Raw genomic sequence first — 23784 nt, 5'->3', positions numbered from 1 at the left:
ACAAACACCAGCTGAGGAGCACAAAGACTGGTGTAGCTGTGGCAACAGCACCCTTGTTTCTAGGACAGCTCACCATAGCAACCCAGAGCTACAATGTCAGGTCGTCAGACCTGTGTCGAGCTGGACCGATCAGGAGGACAGACCTGTTGGAATTTATGAGATCTGAACTGGTGAACTGGTGAACAACTCGGCAGTTCATCTATCATGTTGTCTCCTCATTAAAGTCCTGATGAGACGCTTTAATTTAGGGTTCCTGAAGCTGAATAATTCAAAAGATGACGGAACTCTGGGAAGAACAATGATGTTCTCCTCCCTCCCTCCCTCTCTGCCCCAGTAGAACTAGTCATTTACCCTCTCTGTTCCAGTATATCCAGTCAGTTACCCTCTCTTTCCCAGTAGAACCAGTCATTTACCCTCTCTGCCCCAGTAGAACCAGTCAGTTACCCTCTCTGCCCCAGTAGAACCAGTCAGTTACCCCCTCTGGTCTCCTGGTTGATGGAAAGCAGCCCCTGGGTGAGCAGAATGGCCACAGAGGTCAGAGATGGTTGATATTTTATTTAAACACAGAGGGTGAGGGTGACCTTTCAGGTCGCTTTTTCTAAATAGTTGTGATGACTCTTGTCAATCTGCCCCCCAAGGATGAACTAGATTCAGAAAGGGGGGGGTTGATCCCTACCATTCCCCAACAAATGACACGTCCCGCTGTATTGAACGGGTTCCCCTGTATTGAAAACTGAGTCATGCAGATGGAGGAGATGAATCTCTTCTCCCTCTTCTCTCCCCATCATTTTCTCACCAGCGATGCTGCAGATGTTTCTCAAGTCCCCGTGAAGCCGCCTGTGTTCACCAAAGTGAATCAGCCAGCCGCCAACTTTAATTAGCTCCCCGAGCTCTCAGACTTGTAATGACCCTCATTTTTCAGGACGACGCAGCTCAAGAACAACAGGCTAACATCATGTGAGCACAGGGTAAGCTGAGGGAGCACACGGAGCATGAGAGGGTCTGCTGGTGGTCAGAGAGGCCCCAACACGTCCTGTTGCTCCTGGATGAGGTGAGGGACCCCAGAACCTTTGGTTTGGATGGATGAACGGATGGTCCAGTTGTGGTCCAGAAGGTTGAGCTGTGATGAGGAGAAGCTGGAGACCATCCGACCTTAGTGTTCTGTGGTTTTTTCACGACTGCAGCCATAAATATCTCCTGAAACCAGCTCTGCAGGTGAGAACGTTCCTCAGCGTCTCACCGATGTTCCATATAAACATAAATGTAAATATCCTTCGCTGTCTTTAAAGACAGACGGACAGACGGACAGACATGGCGGCGCGTGGCAGCCTGCAGCTCCTGGTGTCACGGTGTTAACAGCTCTGTTACTGATGACGCCTCACAGTTAATTGGCTGATGATGAGGCCAGTTATGATGTAATCTCTCTCGCTCTCTCCTCCCATCGTTCCCTCTTTCCGTTTACTCCCCTCTCTCTCTCTCTCTCTCTCTCTCTCTCTCTCTCGCTCTCTTTCTCTCTGTCTTTCTCTCCCATCCAAACCAACATGGCCGCTAAGTCGGATGGAGCAGCCGTGTCTCTGGAAGATGACAACCCAGCCGGGAACGCGTCGAAGCCGGAGGACGCGGCTGTCGGGCTCCGTGGCGGTGCCGCGGGCGGTAAGCCGTACACGCCGCTGGACTGCTGCTGGGTGCTCTGCGCGCTGCTCGTCTTCTTTTCCGATGGTGCGACCGACCTGTGGCTGGCCGCCGACTATTACCTGCGAGAAGACTACTGGTGGTTCGGTTTGACGCTGGTGTTCGTCGTGGTGCCCTCCGCGGTCGTGCAGGTGTTGAGTTTCAGATGGTTCGTGTACGACTACTCGGAGCTGAGCGGTGGGGACGGAGCGGCGACGAGCGGCAGCGAAACTGGCGCGGCAGCCGCGGCAGGCGCGGTAGGCGGAGCGGTCACAGCGGGAGACGGTACTTTAAGCACCAAGGACAGCGACCAGCGTGGAGGGTCCACGGCGGCACGGAACGCCGTCAACGCCACGCCGATCTACACGACCTCCGCCCCGCCTGCGACGCCAGGAGGAGCCGCTGCCCCACGAAGGTGCTGCACCGTGTGCATGTGGGGCTTCCAGACCGTCCTACACGTCCTGCAGCTGGGGCAGGTCTGGAGGTAGGAACCGCTGGAGTGCACGAGGTTTTGTGTGTGAGTGAGTGTGTGCGTGCGTGCGTGAGCGAGCGCGCGTGTGCGCGCGCTCACGCACACGTGTGTCTTTGCGCACATGTCCTACTTTGGCGTGTGTGCATGCTGCATGTGCACATGATGTCTGGAAGGTGCAGACCCGCAGACAGTATTGATTCTGGTCCAGCGGACCCACCACACACCCTCCTCCCGTACCGACGGGACGGTCATGAGTCCTTGGTGCTGAAGCGTTGAGCTCTGCTCAGCTCTGTGATCACTGACATGTGTGATTAAAGTTGTACCCCAGCGTCAGTCAGCATCACCACGGCGACGGCGGTCCAGCAGCCAGGCCATCTGCACCTTCAAATGCATTTCTAACTTTAGCCCATCTCAGAAGTGGAAAACACAACAAAGGGGTCAAAGAAGCTTGACTCTTCCAGCAATCTGCATTCTTAATCAAGCACAATTCCTGCAAACAGCCTTGAAGTGACAAATGCAGCCGCGCCCAGCTGGAGTTGCATTTACTGTCAGAGGTGAAGATGCAGGAGAAAATGTTAAAGCGTTCTAATGAAGGCCCAAGGTTGTTGATCTTCATGAGTCTCAGGAGCTTCATCAGCTTCAGGGGCTTCAGCAGCTTCATGAGTCTCAGTAGCTTCAGGAATTTCAGCAGCTTCAGGATCTTTATGAGTCTCAGCAGCTTCAGCGGCTTCAGGAGCTTCATGTCAGCTTCAGAGCTGCATACTCTGTTCCACTCTGATGAGTTGTGGTTTTTCAGATTTTCCCAGTTTCCTCCCACAATGAGCGCTATCTGGACCTCAGGACAGGAAGACATGAAAATCCTCCAGGATCTGATGTAGACCTGCCAATCATCTGGACCTGACATGACAGGAAGATCTAGAACCATATGGACACCATACATCTGTGTGTGTGTGTGTGTGTGTGCGTGCGTGCGTGCGTGCGTGCGTGCGTGCGTGCGTGCTCTGCCTCTGTGATTGGCTGCAGGAGTCTCTTTTTCTCCCAACACCTTTTCAGCTCACTCCAGTGCAGTGGATCTCCTTTCTTTCCAAAGGATCCCTGAGATCTACGAGACAGGCGGATGCTCCTCGAGTCTGAAATGAACTAAACTAGAGAGATCTGAGCTTTTCAAAGCCTGATGTGTCGCCATTTTTTACCAACAAGCATCTGAATCAGCCAGACAACAGTGGAAAAACTGGATGAAAAAGTCACTATCAGAGAGGGAGGGAGATGGAGGGAGAGAGGGGGGGAGAGAGGGAGGGAGGGAGGGAGATGGAGGGAGGGAGGGAGGGAGGGAGGGAGATGGAGGGAGAGAGGGAGGGAGGGAGGGAGGGAGGGAGGGAGATGGAGGGAGAGAGGGAGGGAGAGAGGGGGGGGAGGGAGAGAGGGAGGGAGGATAGAGGGAAGGAGGGAGAGAGAAAAGGAGGAAGAGGGAGGGAGGGAGAAGGAGGGAGGAGAGAGAGAGCAAATATCTGGACCTGTCATTAGCACAGCGGTGGTCTGGGTGTTCCTGATCCTGATCCTGGGTGTTCCTGATCCTGGTTCATGAAGTCATGACCAGCCTAAATGCAGCTTCTCTGGTGTCTGGATCAGTAAAATGGAGCAAAGCCTCCAGAGGAAGCAGCCTGAGAAAGCTCCCCTCCAACGTCTCCAACCAGCAGATCAAACGTGATAAAGAGGTGCTGGGACGCTGTATTCGTCCAACAGGCCCGCTGGAAGGATGCTGGGAGGTGGGACTGAGCTTCTAGACACAGAGCAACACAATAGAACTGAGCAGCAGACTGTATAACAAGCGCATGGAGCCATCAGGACCAGGACCAAAGGAGGACCATTAGACACCAGCCCTGATCAGGAGAGAGGGTCATGTGACGGACCAAGTAAAGCAATTTAACTGAGAGGACAGAGGCCTGTTGGTGACCTGGTGGTGTCCTAGTGGTGGTCTGTTTGTGGACTGTTGGTGTTCTGGTGGAGTCCTGGTGGTGGCCTGGTGGGGTCCTGGTGGTGGTCTGGTGGTGGTCTGTTTGTGGACTGTTGGTGTTCTGGTGGAGTCCTGGTGGTGGTCTGTTGGTGGCCTGTTGGTGGCCTGGTGGTGGTCTGTTGGTGGCCTGGTGGTGGTCTGTTGGTGGCCTGGTAGTGGTCATCATCATCATTATCATCATCATCATCACCATGACAATCATCATCAACATCACGATCGTCTTCATCATCATCACGATCATCATTACCACCATCATCATTAACATCATTATCGTCACCATCATCATCATCATTGATGTGTGTGTGTGTGTGTGTGTGTGTGTGTGTGAGTGAGTGGAGGCAGTACTTAGCATGTGCCCGGCAGGTGGAAACACACATTTCATTTGAAATGTTTGACTTTACACACACACGCACACACCCACACACACACACATACTGATACCAGGTCCTTCAGCAGGTTCTGGCATTTTCGCTGTAGAATAAACGGGAATTCTCACAGTTCACAAAAACACAGGTTTGTGTTTTTGAGCAAATGGACCGTTTGAGACCATGTGAACATGTGAAAACATTTATACCGATTATACCACGGAGAGGAACTCCTGTGTGTGTTTTACAGTACATGTGTATTTAAATGATCACGTGGGATAACGAAGCAGCCTCAGAGATCTCAGCTTCCCTCTGTGAACCTAGCGGCAGCTCGCTGCCTCACAGCAGCAGAACTGACCCAGATTCTCCTCTGAGATGCTTCTGCAGCGTTCTCCACATCAGCTCCACATCAGCTCCACATCAGCTCCACATCAGCTTCACATCAGCTCCACATCAGCTCCACATCAGCTTTAGATCTCCATGATGGTGCTTTCCCACACAGACATGAGATGAAGTCAATGATCAAAAGCTCTTCCTGAGTTCAGCTTTAACAGTTTCATCTTCAGGTGCTCAGCTCTGCTAGTTTAGTACGTGAACCTTCTCCTGGTGGCCACATCATGATGGTTCCTGAGGAGAGCCACGCGCTCACACACCACACCTTACGTCAAACGTTTGAAGTGAACTGAGCATCAGTCGTTCTTCTCTGTTGTTTCACCACCTCACAAATATCCAGTTTAATCTGGGACAGGACGTGGAGCACACGGCTCGTTCTAGAGCTTCACTGATGCATGTTATTAACATGTACCCTACAGGTACACACACACACACACTTCTTCCTATAAATACATTCTTCAGTGTGACAACATTGTGGTCCCAGCACAGAAGAAACAGAAGAATAGATGGTGTGTGTGTGTGTGTGTGTGTGTGTGTGTGTGTGTGTATGTGTGTGTGTGTGAGAGAGAGAGAGACAGAGAGAGACTCATTCCATACATTTAGATACTGTTTTACTTTCAGAAACAGTAAATTCCAACTCAAATCCTTTAATAGCATCCATGATGCTAACACTCGTAGCTAGGTCAGATGTCTCAATGGAGCCTGAAGGTCAGAAGGTCGCGCAGCTCCAGGATCTTCTATCCCAGTAAAGTGTCCTCCTACATGTGCCGCTACAGATGAAGAGACCGACAGATTAAATCGTGTGGTTGCAAATGAAATCCAACACACAAAGTTTAACTCAGAAAATGTCTCCAGAACTCATTTCCTGTTTAGGGCAAAAACGCTGCGCTTAACTTCCTGTCCATTCCTTCAGCGCCACAACAACTCAACCCCAAACACATGATGCTAGTCGCCTAGCTTTATTGTGATTGACCCCACACACAGGACCCAGCTAATCCGATTGAATCCTCAGTAAATCAAAATCATGTTCTCATTATTGTCCTTCACCGATGAGGATTTGCTGACATCCTCTTCTGAGGTGGTCTCCAGTGTTTGAGTTCAAGGGTTAATCCTGAAGCTCCTGCCCTGGCACGGACATCACTGTGGTCCAGCTGTCCACATGTCTGTGCTGATCTGGTCTTCACTGCTGGTACTGGAAACTGGCGCTGAACTTCACTCTTTTGGCTGGATTAGGAGCTAACTTTGGGTTGTACGGACACGTGTTGCTGCTTCCTCTCATTGTTTGGAGGATCACGTGGAGGTTTGCGCGCTTTCGTCCTGTCAGGTCGGTCCATCCCCTGCTGTCAGTCACAGCGACGAGGAGACAATAGCGCCATGTCTTCATCCTCGTTTTCATGCTTCTTCCTCCCTCTCAGCTTTCAAGCTGCTGCTTTAGTAAAAACCCGACAAAAACGGCTCCCAAAACCAGCACAAACCTGCTTTTGGAGCTCTTCATCTCCATCTTGGCCTCCTTTCTATGTCCCATTGTCTAAGTCTGACCGTTGCTGACAGCTTCAAACAGGTCCAACCTCTGAGAAACAAAACCTGGTTGCTAAGATACCAACTACCCGCCGGTGATAGTTGATACGAGACTCTCTGTTGGACCTGAGTGAAGCTTTTGGTACTGTAAATCACAACCTTCTCATTGAAGGTCTGGACCCATGGATTGGAGTTATGGGCGTGGCTCTAGACCTTCAGGCCTGCTCCTCTGCATCAAATCTTGACTGGAAACAAACCTTTCCGGCTCACTTTTGGTTCTCTGTGTAGTTCTGGCTGGTTCTTAATGGTCTTCAATGTGGATGTGCATTTTTGTAGCGTGCTAAAAATGTTGAGAACATGCGGACAATGCTAACATCGATGTGGTCTCATTGCTGCTAGACCTTTCACACATACAGTCCATCTTCTGGACCTCGGGCCTCCTCAGAGTCCAGCGTTCCGCAGACTCAGATGTTTAAACTAGCGGCTCTGGTTTCTTCTGTTCCCTGTCTGCTGGTCTGAGTGGTCCTGCTGGGAGACACAGAGAAACTCCTCTTTCCTCCACTCGTATGGGAACTGGACTGTTCTGGTCGGTTCTGCCTGCGTCCTCCTGTTAGTCGAGCAATTAAGATAGGAGACGAGGCAGAGGCAGCTGAAGGGAGGAGAGGGAGACACAGAGAAATAATTTAGATAGAGAGAGAAAAATGGATGGAGAGGAGAAGGAGAAGAGCTGAAGAGGCTGACAGATAAAAAGACGATTGGAGCTGAAACAATAAAATGTCCCAATTTTCCATAATCCCTCACACTTGTGAGGAGGAGCCTCGAGGTCACCTTGTTTCCATTGATGCTCTTCCTGCACTTGTTTGGAGATAACCTGAGTCCTCAGCTCCAACCCAGCCTGAGCCTGAAGGTCACATGCTTAAGGTCAAGGTCATCAAGCATCAATCATCAATCATCAGCAACAGCAGCATCCAGGTGAACCACATATCTGTGGAGTGTGTACTGTATACACACACACACACACACACACACAGGGCCTGGCCCTGGCCCTGACCCTGACCCTGACCCTGACCCTGACCCTGACCCTGACCCTGACCCTGACCCTGACCCTGACCCTGACCCTGGCCCTGGCCTTGACCCTTACCCTAGCCCTAGCCCTGATCCTGGCCCTGGCCCTGGCCCTGACTTTGACCCTGTAAAGTCAACACAACAACGTGTGTTGACTTTACAGGGTCGAAACAACCTTTACAGGGTCGAAACAACCTTGACTTGACTTCAGTGGTGGTTCCTTCTTCTTCATCATCCTCATGCAGCTTATCTTTTGCTTTTGTGTTTACTGAAGTTTTTGGAGTGAGAGGACCTTTGCTAGGTGTGCTAATGCTAACCTGGGTATTCCAGCTGAAGGTCAGTTGGTCCTAGTACACTAACCAGGTCAACACTTGTGCACCTGAGTTCCACCTTCACAGGATGGTTGTTGGTGAATCATGTCTCCATGTGTGAGCGGATGATGTTGGTCACGTCAGCAGATTTAAACATATTATATGATTAACTGACAATATTGTTGTCATGGTAACCTGCCGGAATTTCAAGAAACTGTGAATGAGCTTCTTCTCCTCCATCTCTGGTCTCACCTCCATCTTCTACACCTTTACCTTCCTTCTTGCTGAGATTGTTCTCCAGTCTGTTTTCCTAACTCTTTCACCTCCTTCATGTCTCCTCCCTGTAACCTCTCCTCCGTGGTGGAGCAGACTTCTAACTCCATGAAGTGGACTTCACACCCTCAGCTTTTAGCTTTAAACTCTCTCTTCTCTGTCAGGACCTCCATGGACATAATCCAGCCCACACCTCCTCACCCTAATTACCCCTAATTACCCCCCTTCCCCACCACCACCACCAACACCAACTACAACCCCATTAAGGGAAAAGTGGTAGAAGATGGATAAATATGTATTCTAATATGTACAACCACACACACACACACACACACACACATACACATATCAAAACACCTCCTCCTCCACCACCTTCTCTTCCTCCCCTCCACCTTCTCTTCCTTCTTCATCCTCCTTCATCCTCCTCTTCCTCTTTCTCCTCCTCTCCTCCTCCCTCCTTCTCCTCTTACTTCTCCATCCTCCTTCATCCTCCTCTTCTTCCCTCTCCTCCTCCCTCTTCCTCCTCTCCCTCTTCCTCCTCCTCCTCTTCCCTCCTCCCCTCCTCCCTCCTCTTCCTCCTCCTTCATCCTTCTCTTCCTCCCTCTCCTCTTTCCTCTTCCTCCTCCACCCTCCTCCTCCTCTTCCTCCTGATTCATCATCCTTCATCCTCCTCTTCCTCCCTCTCCTCCTACCTCTTCCTCCTCCTCCTTCCTACCCTCCTCCTCCTCTTCCTCCTCCTTCATCCCCCTTCATCCTCCTCTTCCTTCCTCTCCTCCTCCTCCTCCTCCTCTTCCTTCATCCTCCTCTTCCTCCCTCTCCGCCTCCCTCTTCCTCCTTCTCCTTCATCCTCCTCTTCCTCCATCTCCTCCTCCTCTTCCTCCCTCTCCGCCTCCCTCTTTCTCCTTCTCCTTCATCCTCCTCTTCCTCCATCTCCTCCTCCTTCTTCCTCCTCCTCTCCCTCCCTCCTCCTCTTCCTCCTCCTTCCTCCTCCTCCTTCTCCCTCTCCTCCTCCCTCTTGTCTCGTGGCAGAAAGGTGGACATCCACAACCTGCCGGGTTTTGCTAACGTAGCTACATCAACGTGGGTTTCCTTGTAAATAGCAAATATTGTCAATATTCATTTTCATTATTGTTAATAAAATATTTGTTCTCTTCCTCTGTCCACATGTCCCACGACGCCCTCTTGTCTCGTAGATAACTGGGCAGACTGGACCGCATACTTCAAGCTCTGTGTCTTGTGAATGTTAAAAGAGGCATCTATCGCACTACATGGAAACATGAAATTCCTCCTTATGACAGCATAAAACCCTCGTAGCGATATTTGGAGGGGTTTATATTTTCCAAACCATCAGACCAAACCATCAGACTGAGGAGGGTCGTTCAGTAGTCCTTAATGCTAGAGGGTCACCTCCATCACACTCCCCACCCCCTCCCACCCATTGACCCCCCCACCCACACACACACACACACACACACACAATTGATTCAGTTCAACTGGCACAACCTGTTTCTGCCTCTGTGTGAGTGTGTGTGTGTGTGTGTGTGTGTGTGTGTGTTTGGGGGGGGGTGGTCTGCTGACTCATCAGTAGTCTCGGATTCATCTGCCGGTGGTCATCTGGAGGGTTGATTGTGTTTTTCACGGTGCCGTGTGTCCCTGTGTAACCACGGCAACAGCAGTAAGACTCACGGTCAGCACTTTTGCTGCTCTGTAAGACCCCTGGAACTATGTGGATGGTCCAGTCCAGGAGGTCCAGGTGAAGAGTCGGAAGAAATAAGAAAGGGTCAGTCTGAGTGGGGTCCATCTTCCAGGACCAGGACACCGCTAGGGTTATTTCAACCCTGCTCAGGTGAAACTACCCCCACTCCTGTAGTTCTGAAGCCCCGCAGAAGACCTTGCTAAAATGACAGGTCCCAGGTAGGCAGAGCTCTGCTTGGGTAATGTTTAGTCTTGAAGACAAGGCTGAGTGGACTCATTAGATGTCTGCCACCGTTGCTCCAGGTGCTAAGTTAGCAACAGATCCTTGACTGAGGAGAGCACCTCAGACACGAGGGGCTTGTGGAGTTTGCAGCTGTTAAATGAGCTGTAAATGTTGTGATTGTGGGATTCAGGGTTTATCTTCCCGTGTGCAAATGTGTCTGAGATTACAGTCAGCTGTGTGTGCAGAGCAGGGAGCCTCAGGCCTTCCTGACTGGATTCACTCTGTTTAATTTTCAGCTTTTTGACAGCCAGCCGCATTATTCACAGACCAGCAGGAGGTTGATTGTTCTGACCTCCACCGACCCAGCATGGTGGGTCTCAGGTCTGCTGACACAGTCCTGTTCTCCTGGACGAGCCTCCAAAGATGAAAACACAAATCATTCCTCGGCTAATTAAAGTCTTTTGACATCTTCATTTGACTCACTGGTCTTTTTATGGAGTTAGTGTTAGCATTAGCGTTAGCGTTAGCGGCGTGAAATCAGCCCAAATACATGTTGAAATAAAAATTATGAGCCAGTGAAGTGACAGGAGCCAACAGGCAGTAATCCAGCTCAAGCTGGTGGGAATAGCAGTGAAGAACTGGAGTAAACAGCTGTTGGAACCTTCTGTGGTTTCTCTGGATCTGACTTGTAGGTTGTGGGCTTTGTTCGGAGGTGTGACAGCCGTCTCAATGTCTCCCATCGGCTCCGTAGGGTCAACAGCTCCGGCTGGATGATTTCTCTGAAGCTGTTCTCTCTGAGATTCTTCTGAACCTGCACTGTTCTGCTTTTATAAGACCCTTGAATGTGGTGCTTAAAAGGCTGATTCACCTCTAATAACCTACTGTTCTGTACTCACTGTGTTGGCTGGGAATATATGACAGATTTGCAAAAGTCCGATGTTTAAACAACAGATCTGGACACTTAATTGTATGTTAGAAACTAAAATCAACATTAAGCTTGTGGAAGCGGGTTTGTGCTGCAACAGAAGACAATAAATCTGTAAATTAGCCTGATTGATCAGTGCTGATGCAGAAAATGCTGCTGTGATTTATGGTGCGTTCGAGGAATTGGAAATCTGAGCCTCCGGTTCTCTGCTGACGTCGCTGACCTGCAATTTTGGTTTAAATGAAGTCTAATTTCTCTGAGCTGCTTCTTGGCCCAACATCACAGTTGGCAGCAAGAATAAACAGACATGAAAAGAGGAGAATGAGATGATGAAGAGCAGCAAGGAGAATACAAGGGAGGAGAAAATAAGAGTGATGGAGGGAGGAGGTGGAGATCTGATAGATTGGAAGCTGCAGGCGGTGGGAACGCCTGCAGGAAAAACAAAATAAATTGGATGGAGAGGAAGAAAGAAGAAGGACAATTTCTGCATGAAATTGGATTATGAAAGAAATGAGGGTTAAGAAGCTGAAGAAGAGAGGAAGATGGATGAAGATCAATGAAGAGAGGAAAACGGGGAAAGGTGGAGGAGAATATGGAAGGATGAAAGGAACGAAAAGGATGCAAAGAAAAAGCATCAAAGCTGGTTTCTGTGGTCTGACGTGATGAGACGATGCAGAAAATCAACACGCTGACAAGACGTTCGCGCAGTCACTGCAGAAGAGACGGACTGCAGAAGGTGTGGAGAAGGTCTGGAGATCTGCAGACAGTCTGGAGAAGGTGTGGAGAAGGTCTGGAGATCTGCAGACAGTCTGGAGAAGGTGTGGAGAAGGTGTGGAGAAGGTCTGGAGAAGGTCTGGAGATCATCTGGTCTGCAGACAGTCTGGAGAAGGTCTGGAGATCTGCAGACAGTCTGGAGAAGGTCTGGAGATCATCTGGTCTGCAGACAGTCTGGAGAAGGTCTGGAGATCTGCAGACAGTCTGGAGAAGGTGTGGAGAAGGTCTGGAGAAGGTCTGGAGATCATCTGGTCTGCAGACAGTCCGGAGAAGGTCTGGAGATCTGCAGACAGTCTGGAGAAGGTCTGGAGAAGGTCTGGAGATCATCTGGTCTGCAGACAGTCTGGAGAAGGTCTGGAGATCTGCAGACAGTCTGGAGAAGGTGTGGAGATCATCTGGTCTGCAGACAGTCTGGAGAAGGTCTGGAGATCATCTGGTCTGCAGACAGTCTGGAGAAGGTCTGAAGATCATCTGGGTCCAGAGATCAGCTCCTTGTAAACATTAACGTTCCTCGGACGACGTATGTTTTTTCACACAGACTGTGGAGAAAGAAGGACGACAGCTGGAACCACCACAGCTGGACCAGCCTCTGGTGGTGGGCTGTAATGAAGGATAAGTCCCGCCTCCCTGCAGTGGTGTCATGTAAGCTGAGCTAAGTGGGTGGAGCATCACTTTCTGCTAATAACTGGGACTAATAACTGGGACCAATCTAGATCTTCCATTAGAAACTGGTTTAACTTAAATCTCTCAGACTGACCCAGTCCAACCAACTGAAATCATCCACTTCACATTCCTCCTCTCTCACCTCAGGGGTGACCCAAGGCTCGGTTCTGGGTCCCCTCTTGTTAGCTCACCCATCCTCCCACCCTCGTCCCTCACTGACTGTGTGTGACCTCATCGTGCTTGTCACTTCATCGTAAACAGCGCTGACTTCCTGTTGTTCATCAGTCCTAAATAAACGATGAGCGTACCTTCATAACGACGTCACTCTGAAAATGTCCTTCAGAATGAAACCGTGGGAGCAGAAGCAGGGCAGCTTTGGGAGGCACCGTGTCGCGGGTCACTCACTGGACCTGGGCTTCAGGGGTCTGCTTCAGGGACAGAAAAACCATCCATCCATCCATCCATCCTCTACCGCTTATCCGGGGTCAGGTCGCGGGGGCAGCAGCCTAAGAAGAGAAGCCCAGACTTCCCTCTCCCCAGCTACTTCTTCCAGCTCATCCAGAGGCATCCCCAGGCATTCCAAGACCAGTCGAGAGACATAGTCTCTCCAACGTGTCCTGGGTCTTCCCGGGGATCTCCTACCGGAGGGACATGCCCTGAACACCTCACCAGGGAGGCATCCAAGGGGCATCCTAACTAGATGCCCAAGCCACCTCATCTGGCTCCTCTCAACGCGGAGGAGCAGCGGCTCTACACCAAGCTCCTCCCGGATGGCAGAGCTTCTCACCCTATCTCTAAGGGAGAGCCCAGTCACCCTACTGGATGGTCCATAAAAATTATGAACAGAATCGGTGACAAAGGGCAGCCCTGGCGGAGACCAACCCTCACCAGAAACGAGTTTGACTTACTGCCAGCAATGCGGACCAAACTCTGACACCGATCGTACAGGGAGTGGACGGCCCTTATCAGCGGGCCCGATGCCCCATACTCTCGGAGGATCCCTCACAGGACCCCCCGAGGGACACGGTCGAATGCCTTCTCCAATTCCACAAAACACATGTGGACTGGTTGGGCAAACTCCCATGCACCCTCAAAGACCCTGCTGAGGGTGTAGAGCTGGTCCACTGTTCCACACCCAGGACGAAAACCACATTGCTCCTCCTGAATCCGAGGTTCGACTATCCGGCGGACCCTTCTCTCCAGTACCCCTGTATAGACCTTACCAGGGAGGTTGAGGAGTGTGATCCCCCTATAGTTGGCACACACCCTCCGGTCCCCCTTCTTAAAAAGAGGGACTACCACCCCGGTCTGCCAATCCAGCGGCACCGCCCCCGATGTCCACGCGATGTTGCAGAGTCGACTCAACCACGACAGCCCTACAACATCCAGAGCCTTTAGGAACTCTGGCCGGATCTCATCCACCCCTGGGGCCTTGCCACCAAGGAGTTTTTTGACTACCTCGGCAACTTCAGCCCCGGAGATATGAGAGCCTATCCCGAGGTCCCCAGACCCTACTTCCTCACTGGAAGGTGTGTTGGGGGGATTGAGGAGGTCCTCGAAGTATTCCTTTTTACCGATCCACAACATCCCGAGTTGAGGTCAGCAGCACACCATCACCACTATACACAGCGCTGACAGTGCACTGCTTCCCCCTCCTCAGACGCCTGATGGTGGTCCAGAACCTTTTCGGGGCCGTCCGAAAGTCATTCTCGATGTCCCAACCGAACTCTTCCCATGCCCGGGTATTTACCTCGGCAGAAGGCTCCGCTTGGCCTGCCGGTACCTATCTGCTGCTTCAGGAGTCCCACAGGCCAGTAAGGCCCGATATGACTCCTTCTTCAGCCTGACGGCATCCCTGACGACAGGCACCAACCACCTTGCGGCCACAGCACCGGTCAGCCGCCTCAACAATGGAGGCACGGAACACCTGTCCACTCGGACTCAATGTCCCCCTTTATGCCTGAACAAGGTGTTTGTTATGGACAATTTGAGACGAGCACAGAAGTCCAATGACAAAGCACCACTCGGGTTCAGATCAGTGGGGCCATTCTTCCCAATCACACCTCTCCAGGTCACACTGTCATTGCCAACGTGAGCATTGAAGTCACCCAGGAGGACAAGGGAGCCCCCAGAAGGAGCACTCTCCAGCACTCCCTCTAAGGACTCCAAAAAGGGTAAATACGCTGAACTGCTGTTTAGGCCATAGGCACAAACAACAGTCAGGATCCGTCCCCCCACCCAAAGGCGAAGGGAGGCTACCCTCTCATCCACCCTCTCATCCACCTAAACTCAAATGGGAAGGGGGTCCCATGTTGCCTCTTCGGGCTGTGCCCGGCCGGACTCCATGGGCAGAGGTCAGGCCACCAGGCGCTCGCCAACGTGCCCCACCACCAGGCCTGGCTCCAGGAGGGGGCCCCGGTGACCCGCATGTAGGCAAGGGAAACTTGAGACCAATGTTATTAATCTTCATTAGGGGGTCCTGGGCTACACTTTGTCTGATCCCTCACCCCCTCCCTCTTCCTCCTCTCCCTCTTTCTCCTCCTCTTCTTCCCTCCTCCCCTCCTCTTCCTCCTCCTTCTTCCTCCTCCTCCTCCCTCCCATCATCTTCCTCCTCCTTCCTCCTCCTCTTCCTCCCTCTCCTCCTCCCTCTTCCTCCTCCTCCTCTTCCCTCCTCCCCTCCTCTTCCTCCTCCTTCATCCTCCTCTTCCTCCTCCCTCTTCCTCCTCCTCCTCCTCCCTCCTCCCTCCTTGTCCTCCTCCTCTTCCCTCCTCCTCTCCTCCCTCCTCTTCCTCCTCCCTCTTCCTCCTCCCTCTTCCTCCTCCCTCCTCCTCCTCTTCCCTCCTCCCCTCCTCCCTCCTCTTCCTCCTCCTTCCTCCTCCTCTTCCTCCCTCTCATCCTCCCTCTTCCTCCTCCGCGTCCCTCCTCCCTCCTCCTCCTCACCTGTCATCTTCAGTCCATCCCCCTTTCATCTAAATCTGTATTTCTGGAAAAACCTGACCCAAACATGCTGGTGTCACATGTTCATCCTCTTGCTGATGCTAAATGCTAAAAGCTACATTTGCCTAATGCTAACGCAGTGCCGCTGTGCCCCCTCAAATGCAGCTCAGGTGTTGATGAATTTCTCTTCTTCTCTTGATGAAGCTGCTGGTTGTCACATAGAAACTTGTTCGGCTTCACTGGTTTCTTCCTGGATCTTCTTCGTTGGTGAGGCACAGCAGAAGCTGGAGAAGCAGCTGGTGGTAACAGCACAACGCTGTGAAGCATCAGTTCCACCGTTTATTTATGGAACCAAAAGAACCCTGAGAACCTTCATGCTGGTTCTGATGGTTCCCAAAAATTCATGTCCCACTGACGCTTTCGGTTCATGGATGCTGCAGAAGCTCAAGCGGTATCCATGGCAACATTGCCTACCACAATTGCCCATTGTGGTAGGAGCACCTCCAGCACATGTGTTGTTCATGGAGGCAAATTAACCCCCGACTGACCATGAAGACGAGGTTGATGAGAGGAAATGTTATTGCAGTGCATTCTGGGAGATTTTATTCATCTTCAGCTGCTCCATTAAACCCTTTTCTCCACTCCTCTCTCATTTATAACCTTCAGCCAACAACTTTTGATAGGAAGGTCCTTTCCATGAATCAGCCATTCATTCAGAATGAGGCTTCCTGGTGGCTGATGAGAACATTAACCTGGTTCAACTGGTTAAACAGGAGGGAATACTATTCACCATCAGATCCAGACCATGTTCGCTCTAACGGGGAGAAGAAGAACATAAAGAAGAAGCAGTAGAAGAAGAACTGCTCATCTGGGGTTCCAACAATATCAGCACCTCCACTAAATGCTGAGATTTCAGTTTGTCACTCAATATAAGCGATTTTTTTTCAGAAAGATCAATAAATGTCATGTTTCCATTGAAGGGAGTTTTGGTTGTGAACTTCAGAATTCTCCTGAACTCTTGTCACGTGGCAGAAAGGTGGACGTCCACAACCTGCCGGGTGTTGCTAACGTAGCTACATCAACGTGGGTTTCCTTGTAAATAGCAAATATTGTCAATATTCATTTTCATTATTGTTAATAAAATATTTGTTCTCTTCCTCTGTCCACATGTCCCACGACGCCCTCTTGTCTCGTAGATAACTGGGCAGACTGGACCGCATACTTCAAGCTCTGTGTCTTGTGAATGTTAAAAGAGGCATCTATCGCACTACTGTTTCTACATGGAAACATGAAATTCCTCCTTATGACAGCATAAAACCCTCGTAGCGATATTTGGAGGGGTTTATATTTTCCAAACCATCAGACCAAACCATCAGACTGAGGAGGGTTGTTCAGTAGTCCTTAATGCTAGAGGGTCACCTCCATCACACTCCCCACCCCCTCCCACCCATTGACCCCCCCCACACACACACACACCCAGACACACTGGCACAACACTTCAGACAATAAAACCAGGAAGAATTGTTTGTTATGTTTTACGTGAAATGTGAAGCTCAACAGATCCCTGAGACAGTCGTCCTAACACTCCCTGGTGTCTCCTCTCCTCAGGTACTTCCACGCCCTCTACCTGGGTGCTCAGAGCCGCTGGCACGGCAGCAGCCCGAGGCGCCACTTCCACTGGCGTCTGATGTTTGAGAGCGCTGACATCACTATGCTCCGCCTCCTGGAAGCCTTCCTGAAATCAGCCCCGCAGCTTGTCCTGCAGCTGAGCATCATGATTCATGGGAACGCCGTCCTCCCTCTGCAGGGTGAGAGAATCGCTCGGCCATTAAAATGGCTCCAAACTGAACGTGGTCAAACAAAAACCGTTCGGATGAGAACGACCTCCAGGACGGTGGGGGAAGGTCTGGCTGTTGATCCAAACAGTGACATACCTTTGCTACAGCATCATGCTTCTAACTACAGCAATTCTGATAACAACAACATACATGTTCATGTTTCTGACCTGATGTGGAGGGTCAGAACCTTTTCATCCTGGACCGGAGCAGCTCTGAGGGGCTCTAGTGTGAGTCTAGATCAGAGCTTAGCTGAGCCTGGTCCAGGTCTTTACTCGTGAAGGAGATCAGTTTCCCCAGTCAGGTTTTCTGAGAATAAGAGGAAAATTTAATGAATTTAGTGTCTTTACCTCAAGAGCCACCCAGGAGTCAAAAAAGCCACCAGTGGGAACAGTGGGTAGTTGAGAAGAGCAGGACCACCCTGCTGGAGTCATCCCAAATTTTCGGAACTAGAGTCACTACACTTGTGACCGGTTCAGCACAGATTTGCTTCCTGTCCACGAACAAGTCGAGACCTCTGTCCTGTTGTCCTTGATGTCTTCTGCAGTCCCAGAAGGTCAGGCAACAGTCTTTCTGACTCTGGACACCGGTGAACCGTGGCACGGCTGGGATCCTGACCGTAGCAGCTTCCCCTGTCCTGGAAGTCGGTGGTGGAGGAAAAGGTCCAGAAAAGAGCAGATGTGTTCTGGGCTGAGGTTGCTTCTGCGTGGTCCTATAAACTATTGTATCTCTGGTTGTGGAGCGTCTGGTGTAGGCAATCCCCATCTGACGTTAGGACACGGTGGATTTACGGTGGAACTTAGTCACCACAGGCTAAATGTTGTTCCCAGTGGGAACAAGAAGGAAGCAGTTCCAAAGTACTCAAACGGCCCTAACAGATCAGGACGCCCCACTGGAAAAGCGGCCTGGTTCCACACCGTGACACAGGAGCATGTAGAACTCTGACGGCGTCTGCAGCTCTTTGTCTGCTGCTCAAGTCTTTTCAGTCCTTCGATGCTAATTTGAGACGCGACTGCGCGATTAACACACATGAATGTTTAATGTGCGAAAGTGCGCTGGGGGCAGCTCGCGGCAGGCTTCTGCTCCGTGTGCTGGATAATGATCAGACCGCTTCAGTTCTGTTTGACTGAGCTCTGAAGCAAAGGTCTATTAATATTCAGAGTATCTGTAGGTAATGCTGGAACATCTAGCAGTGGCACTCAGCGTGTCAGCAGTAAGTTGTTTAAAGGTGCCCCATTAGCATTTTAATCATTTTTAGACATTACACCATCTGTTAGCTGCACTGGAAGATAAAAGAAAAGTTCCCCTCTTGTAATTTTTGCTCGTAGCTGTTGAGAAAGGGCCCACAAATATGGTAAAACCTGTGATCTACAGACAACGGCGACTCTGTCCATATCACATCTCCTCGTCTCTCTTTTATGTGGGAGTCTAGCATCAGACTTGTTTAGCTTCATGAAGGGACTGAAACTGATAAGCGGAAGTTCATCATCCATCCAAAGGTTCATACAATTGGTTGTTGGTTACCACGAAAGTGAGAGGAAGTCTGAGGTCCAAGTTAAACCTCAGGATGTGGTGCAATTACAGGGGGAAACGATGAGTCCCTGCTGGAGAAGCTCCTGGAATTCTCCTTCTTTTACACCTCACTTTCGCTGTTGAGCCTTTAAGTTCTGAGCTCTCTCACTCATCTGGTGTCTCCAGGTCTCTCAGCCTCGGCGTCACTGGTGTCGCTGGCCTGGATGATCGCCTCCTACCAGAAGGTCCTACGTGACTCTCGCGATGACAAGCTGCCCATGTCCTACAAGGCCATGATCACCCAGATGTTGTGGCACTTCTTCACCATCGGAGCGAGGACGGTGGCCTTTGCTCTCTTTGCCTCCGTCTTCCAGCTCTATTTTGGGATATTCATCGTCAGCCACTGGTGCGTCACCTGTTGCCTGACACATCTGATTTGACTGTTACAAGTATCTGCATAGATAAATGTATGTACTCCACCCGATGGTCCTAAACCTTCTTGTGTGTCCCAGAGGCTTCTCCAGTTTTTTTAGGATGGATGTTTGCAGACAAATAATCTCAGTTCGTCTCAGTTCGTTGATGGTGCTGAAAACAACTATGGTTCATCTCGAGTTGGTCAGAACTGAAGAAGCCTCTTGGATCGGAGGCCAAACATCTTCCAGCTTCTTTTAACAGTTCATTCTTACCCACTTGCATCGAATGCGGTTTTAGAACTCTGCCGATGTTTCTTCATAAAACTCCCTCTCCTAAAATGCCAACAACTCCTAACGCTGCACTTTATTTCAGGTGTGTCATGACCTTCTGGATCATCCAAGGTGAGACTGACTTTTGCATGTCCAAGTGGGAGGAGATCATCTACAACATGGTGGTGGGCATCATCTACATCTTCTGCTGGTTTAATGTCAAAGAAGGGCCCAGCCGCTTTCGCCTGATCATCTACTATTCGGTGACACTGGCCGAGAATGTGGCTCTGACTGCAGCCTGGTACACCTACCGTGGCCCCCACACCTCAGACTCCTCGGCCCTGGTGGTGGTGTGCTTGGTAGCATGCAGCTTTGCCCTGGGGACTTTCTTCATGTTGGTATACTACTGTTGGCTGCACCCTGATGGGCCTGTTCTGGGCTCCCACTGGGCCGGGTGTGTAGATGAGGGGATGGTGGGTGCAGGAGGGGTGGTAGGAGTAATTGATGCTTGCCTCACCCCATCCCAAGGATCTCAAACAGACATGGTGATAACCAGCCCTCCACGGACTCTCCCTCGGACTAAAGACACGGGGGAGCCCATACCAGGGGAGCGAGACAGGGACAGTTGCCTGCCCATCTTCCAAGTCCGGCCCTCCCCATCCTCATCCGCTGCACTCCTACAGAAGGCCTCGTCCCGTGCTCCAGAGGGCCCCGTTATCCGCATTGACCTTCCGAGAAAACGCTATCCGGCTTGGGATGCACATTTTATTGACCGTCGCCTTCGCAAGACCATCCTCCTGGTAGAGGCATCGTCGGCCATCAGTCCCAGGATACAGTACAGGAGTAGCATGATGGGCAGCAAGGAGGTTCTAGAGTATGAGACAACTGTGTAAGCTAGCAGGACCTCTGAAAGCTCAAGGGGCAGTCTGGGACTACTACTCTGTCTGAGATTGTCTCTGGACTATCCGGGTCCAAAAACCTGGGAGACAGACAGCAGAATGGGCAGTCCTGTCTTTCAAAGAAGAAATTATTTAAACATGATTGTAAAATGTAACATGCAGTCTGGGACCAAGGATCCTCAAGAGGGTAGTTGTAGGCCCTGGGGAGAGGGGGCAAAGGGACTAAAACCCAACCTGAAAGCTCCTCCTAACAACACAAGCGATGGGATTTAGTTTCATCCTCAACAAAAATGAAAGGAAGAGCAGCTACAAGAGACTAGGCGTGGTTCAGGAACAGCACTTAACGTTGTATAGTTCAGTAAATTTCGGTGACGACGTTGTGTCTCAGTTTTCACGCATATCTATTCAAATTCTTGCCAGATCATCTTCCTCCCAGCTTCCCCTGAACACACAGGGAACCAGGCGACTCGGGTTCAGGGGCTCCTCCTCCCCCCCAAACAGATGTGAAACGTCCGGCTAAAAACATGCAGACTGTGGGTAGAAGCTATGAGAATGAGCTAGTTAGGTGATGAATGACTGTTGACACTTCACTTAATCCCAAGAGTCTAAATATCCCCCTGGGTTCTCAAACACACCAGAACCCTGCAGAGCTCGGAGGACAGCTATGATTTAATTAGTCAGGGAATGCTGGAGGATGTGGTCGAATGCAAATGATTAAGATGTCTATTAATTTAAAGACGACAAATTGTACGAGACACAAGACACGAGACACAAGACACCTGAGACTGGCTGCATGGACTAATGGACTGCAGAGAAGAACCAGGACTATCGCCCCGCCAGCTGAAGACGAACATGTGGACACACGTCTGGAGCCACAGCCGCAAATTCACCAACACCGTAGGTAGGAGGGAGCAACGGCAACGCCAGAAAGGAGACAGCTAGCAAAGGTTCCTGGACATGTGCAGCGTTGTTAGCTGTTAGCGTAAGGAGCAGCCCCTGAACTTTCTGTCTTACTTCTGTGGAAGCAAATCAGTTCAAATGAGACCACAAGAGATTTTCGGCCCAGATTCACCCAGTTAGTGAAGTTTGAAAGACTTCCTGGACATCTCAACCAATCAGGAGCTGCTATAAGCTGTTCTGGTCTCCTCCTCCCACTAAAATACTCAGTGGTTCCTCACGAACGTTGCTGCAAAATGTACAAATCTAAGGAAAGTTCACACAGAGAACAATGTGGATCAACGGTACAAAACTCATCAGAAATTCACCGAGTGATGACGTGACGAGGACGGAATGATGAGGTCACCTGTGATCCATTCAGATCCCTGAGTCAGTCCGAATACTGACACGGTCCTCAACAGATGTGAAGAACGCACACACATTAGCATCAAAGCTAACTTCTGTCCTCGCTCATCCTGTAAAGGAGTCCCGGCTTGAAGTTCTTTTCATAGACTTTTTTTCCTGTACGTTAATTTAGATGTGGCAGAATATTTAAATGGATCTGATGGAAGTTCTTGAAGTTGATCCCAGAAACATCTAAACCCCTGCTGGGGATGTTAGCACATCTGTTGATGCTGAGCAGTCATAAAGGTCAAGATGTCCTGTGAAAAAACGTGCAACTCTGTAGTTTTTCCAAACAGTGAAACTCCACCCGTCCATATGGGAACCATTGTTCCTGACCAGGGTCCAGGGGCTTCTGCTGTCTGGAGGAAACACACCCTGGATGAGTCACCGGTCCATCACGCTCATTAGCAGCAGAAATTTAGTCTCCAAACAACCAGAATGCTCGGGGAAACTCGGAAGGAGCCTCACCAGCAACCTGGAAACTTCCATGTTCTTGTAGTTAATAGAAAAGGGAACAAAGACACAAGATTCTTTAAGTATTTGACAAACACCAAGGAGACAAGTTGATGTGTTCTCATCTGTCATGGAGGCGAAACTTGTGAGTTTAGGGTCCCAGTTGTGTTCAGGACCATAGTCAGACATCCAATAAACACAAAGATGTTCCTTCAACGTTCCCCGGCTGGTGCTGGAGAGACTGTACATATGGTGTCCTTAACTGGGTCATGTTTCTGGAACCAGGATGTGTAGTTTGTAGTAACTAACGTAGCCAAAAGTTTAGCATTTAGAAGATTCCAGCGTGTGGTGCAACACATTTCTCAGTTCAAAACAAAGATCTTCATCTTCTTTTCACCAGCCTGACGGTTGATGCAGCTCTGGAAGCTGCAAACAGTCTGAAGGGCAGGAAAGAGTCCAGGAAGCCAGATGGTGAGAAGCAGGTTTAACGGGTTCCGCAGACATGAGAAACAGCTTGTTCTGCTAGAGGACACTGCCTCACAGGTTCTTTTCATGGTGTTCTGAATGTGAGAACAATCATCACACGCATCAGCCCAGTGTGTTTACATGTGTGTGTGTGGGGGGGGATCTGAGACGACCTCCAAGAGAGGAGGCTTCCCTAGCAGATCACCAACACAGGTGCTCCATCCAACCATCCGCCCACCCTGTCCTCACTCATCAACAAGGCCCGGACACCTTTTGGACCCCAACAGCCAAATCAGACCTCTCTGCTCCCAAACTACAGACATCAGATTCATCCGTGGAGCCACACCAAGCTTGAGGAGGGCTGGTGGTCCAAGAACAGTCAGAGATCATAAAAGATCAGAAGTTTACAGGTGTGTGTGATCTGTCTGTGCTGGTTGAGGAGCAGACGGTACTCCAGCGGGTTCAGTGTTGACGGTGCTGAAAACAACTATGGTTCTAATATTAAAGCCTAATGTACAGAGGAAACGTCCAATCAGGCGCCGAGAGCCGGGCTTGACCGTCCCTGATTGGACGCTTGGGCAGTGTGTTGTCTGTAGAAGACGAAAGACTTGAAGACACCGTGTGAAACGTAATGAGTGAGTTCCAACTCATGTCATCTTTTCTTATCGACAAAGTATTTATGTTGATTTATTTTTGTATTTGTTTGATAAATATTTATTGTTTACTCACTCAGTGGCCATGTCTTTCGTACAACTCTTATATAAAGATGTAAAAAGGGGAAATAATTTTTTTTACTCATTCTATATATGTGTATATACCAGCGTGGAACTCTAGGGGGCGCAAATGAGCACGTGGTGGTTTGTGTGTGTGTTGTATGTACAGTGTGTTTTTGATAGGTGAGTGAGTGAGTGAGTGAGTGAGTGAGTGTGAGTGAGTGAGTGAGCAGAAAAATACAGTGGTGAAAATAAATATAATCATGTCCTAAAAAAGAACTCAATGAGCTGTAATAAGATCTAAACTGTAGTAAACAAGAGCCGTCAGAAATAAACTGCTGTCTGTCTTTATTTACTGGGAGTGTGGAGGGTGGAGAAGATGAAGGTGGAGAAGATGAAGGTGAAGGTGGAGAAGATGAAGGTGAAGGTGGAGAAGATGAAGGTGGAGTAGGTGAAGGTGGAGAAGATGAAAGTAAAGGTGGAGTAGGTGAAGGTGGAGTAGGTGAAGGTGGAGAAGATGAAGGTGAAGGTGGAGTAGGTAAAGGTGGAGGTGGAGAAGATGAAGGTGGAGAAAATGAAGTTGG

At 50.2% G+C, this 23784-nt stretch overlaps 1 protein-coding gene across 2 annotated transcripts; it reads left to right on the top strand.

Annotated features, from left to right (window-relative positions):
- Positions 1 to 567: 567 nt before the first annotated feature.
- On the top strand, positions 568 to 23535 carry LOC497075 (XK-related protein 7a). 2 transcript variants are annotated; one of them, XM_029833078.1, is made up of 4 exons: positions 568 to 2155; positions 16908 to 17107; positions 18833 to 19052; positions 19433 to 23535. In XM_029833078.1, the coding sequence occupies exons 1-4, from the start codon at positions 1542 to 1544 to the stop codon at positions 20220 to 20222; spliced, it is 1824 nt and encodes a 607-aa protein (XP_029688938.1). In that variant the 5' UTR covers positions 568 to 1541; the 3' UTR covers positions 20223 to 23535.
- Positions 23536 to 23784: the final 249 nt, after the last annotated feature.

The sequence above is a fragment of the Takifugu rubripes genome, chromosome 3 (assembly GCF_901000725.2).
Source record: "Takifugu rubripes chromosome 3, fTakRub1.2, whole genome shotgun sequence".
Lineage (NCBI taxonomy): Eukaryota > Metazoa > Chordata > Actinopteri > Tetraodontiformes > Tetraodontidae > Takifugu > Takifugu rubripes.
The sequence above is the reverse complement of the archived record's forward strand: the minus strand, read 5'-3'. Positions and strand labels throughout refer to the sequence as shown.

Coding starts and splice junctions, on each gene's coding strand:
- LOC497075 (XM_029833078.1), top strand. CDS start 1,542: ATGGCCGCTAAGTCGGATGGAGCAGCCGTGTCTCTGGAAGATGACAAC. Junction 2,156..16,907: donor CAGCTGGGGCAGGTCTGGAG/GTAGGAACCGCT, acceptor TCCTCTCCTCAG/GTACTTCCACGCCCTCTACC. Junction 17,108..18,832: donor CGCCGTCCTCCCTCTGCAGG/GTGAGAGAATCG, acceptor TGGTGTCTCCAG/GTCTCTCAGCCTCGGCGTCA.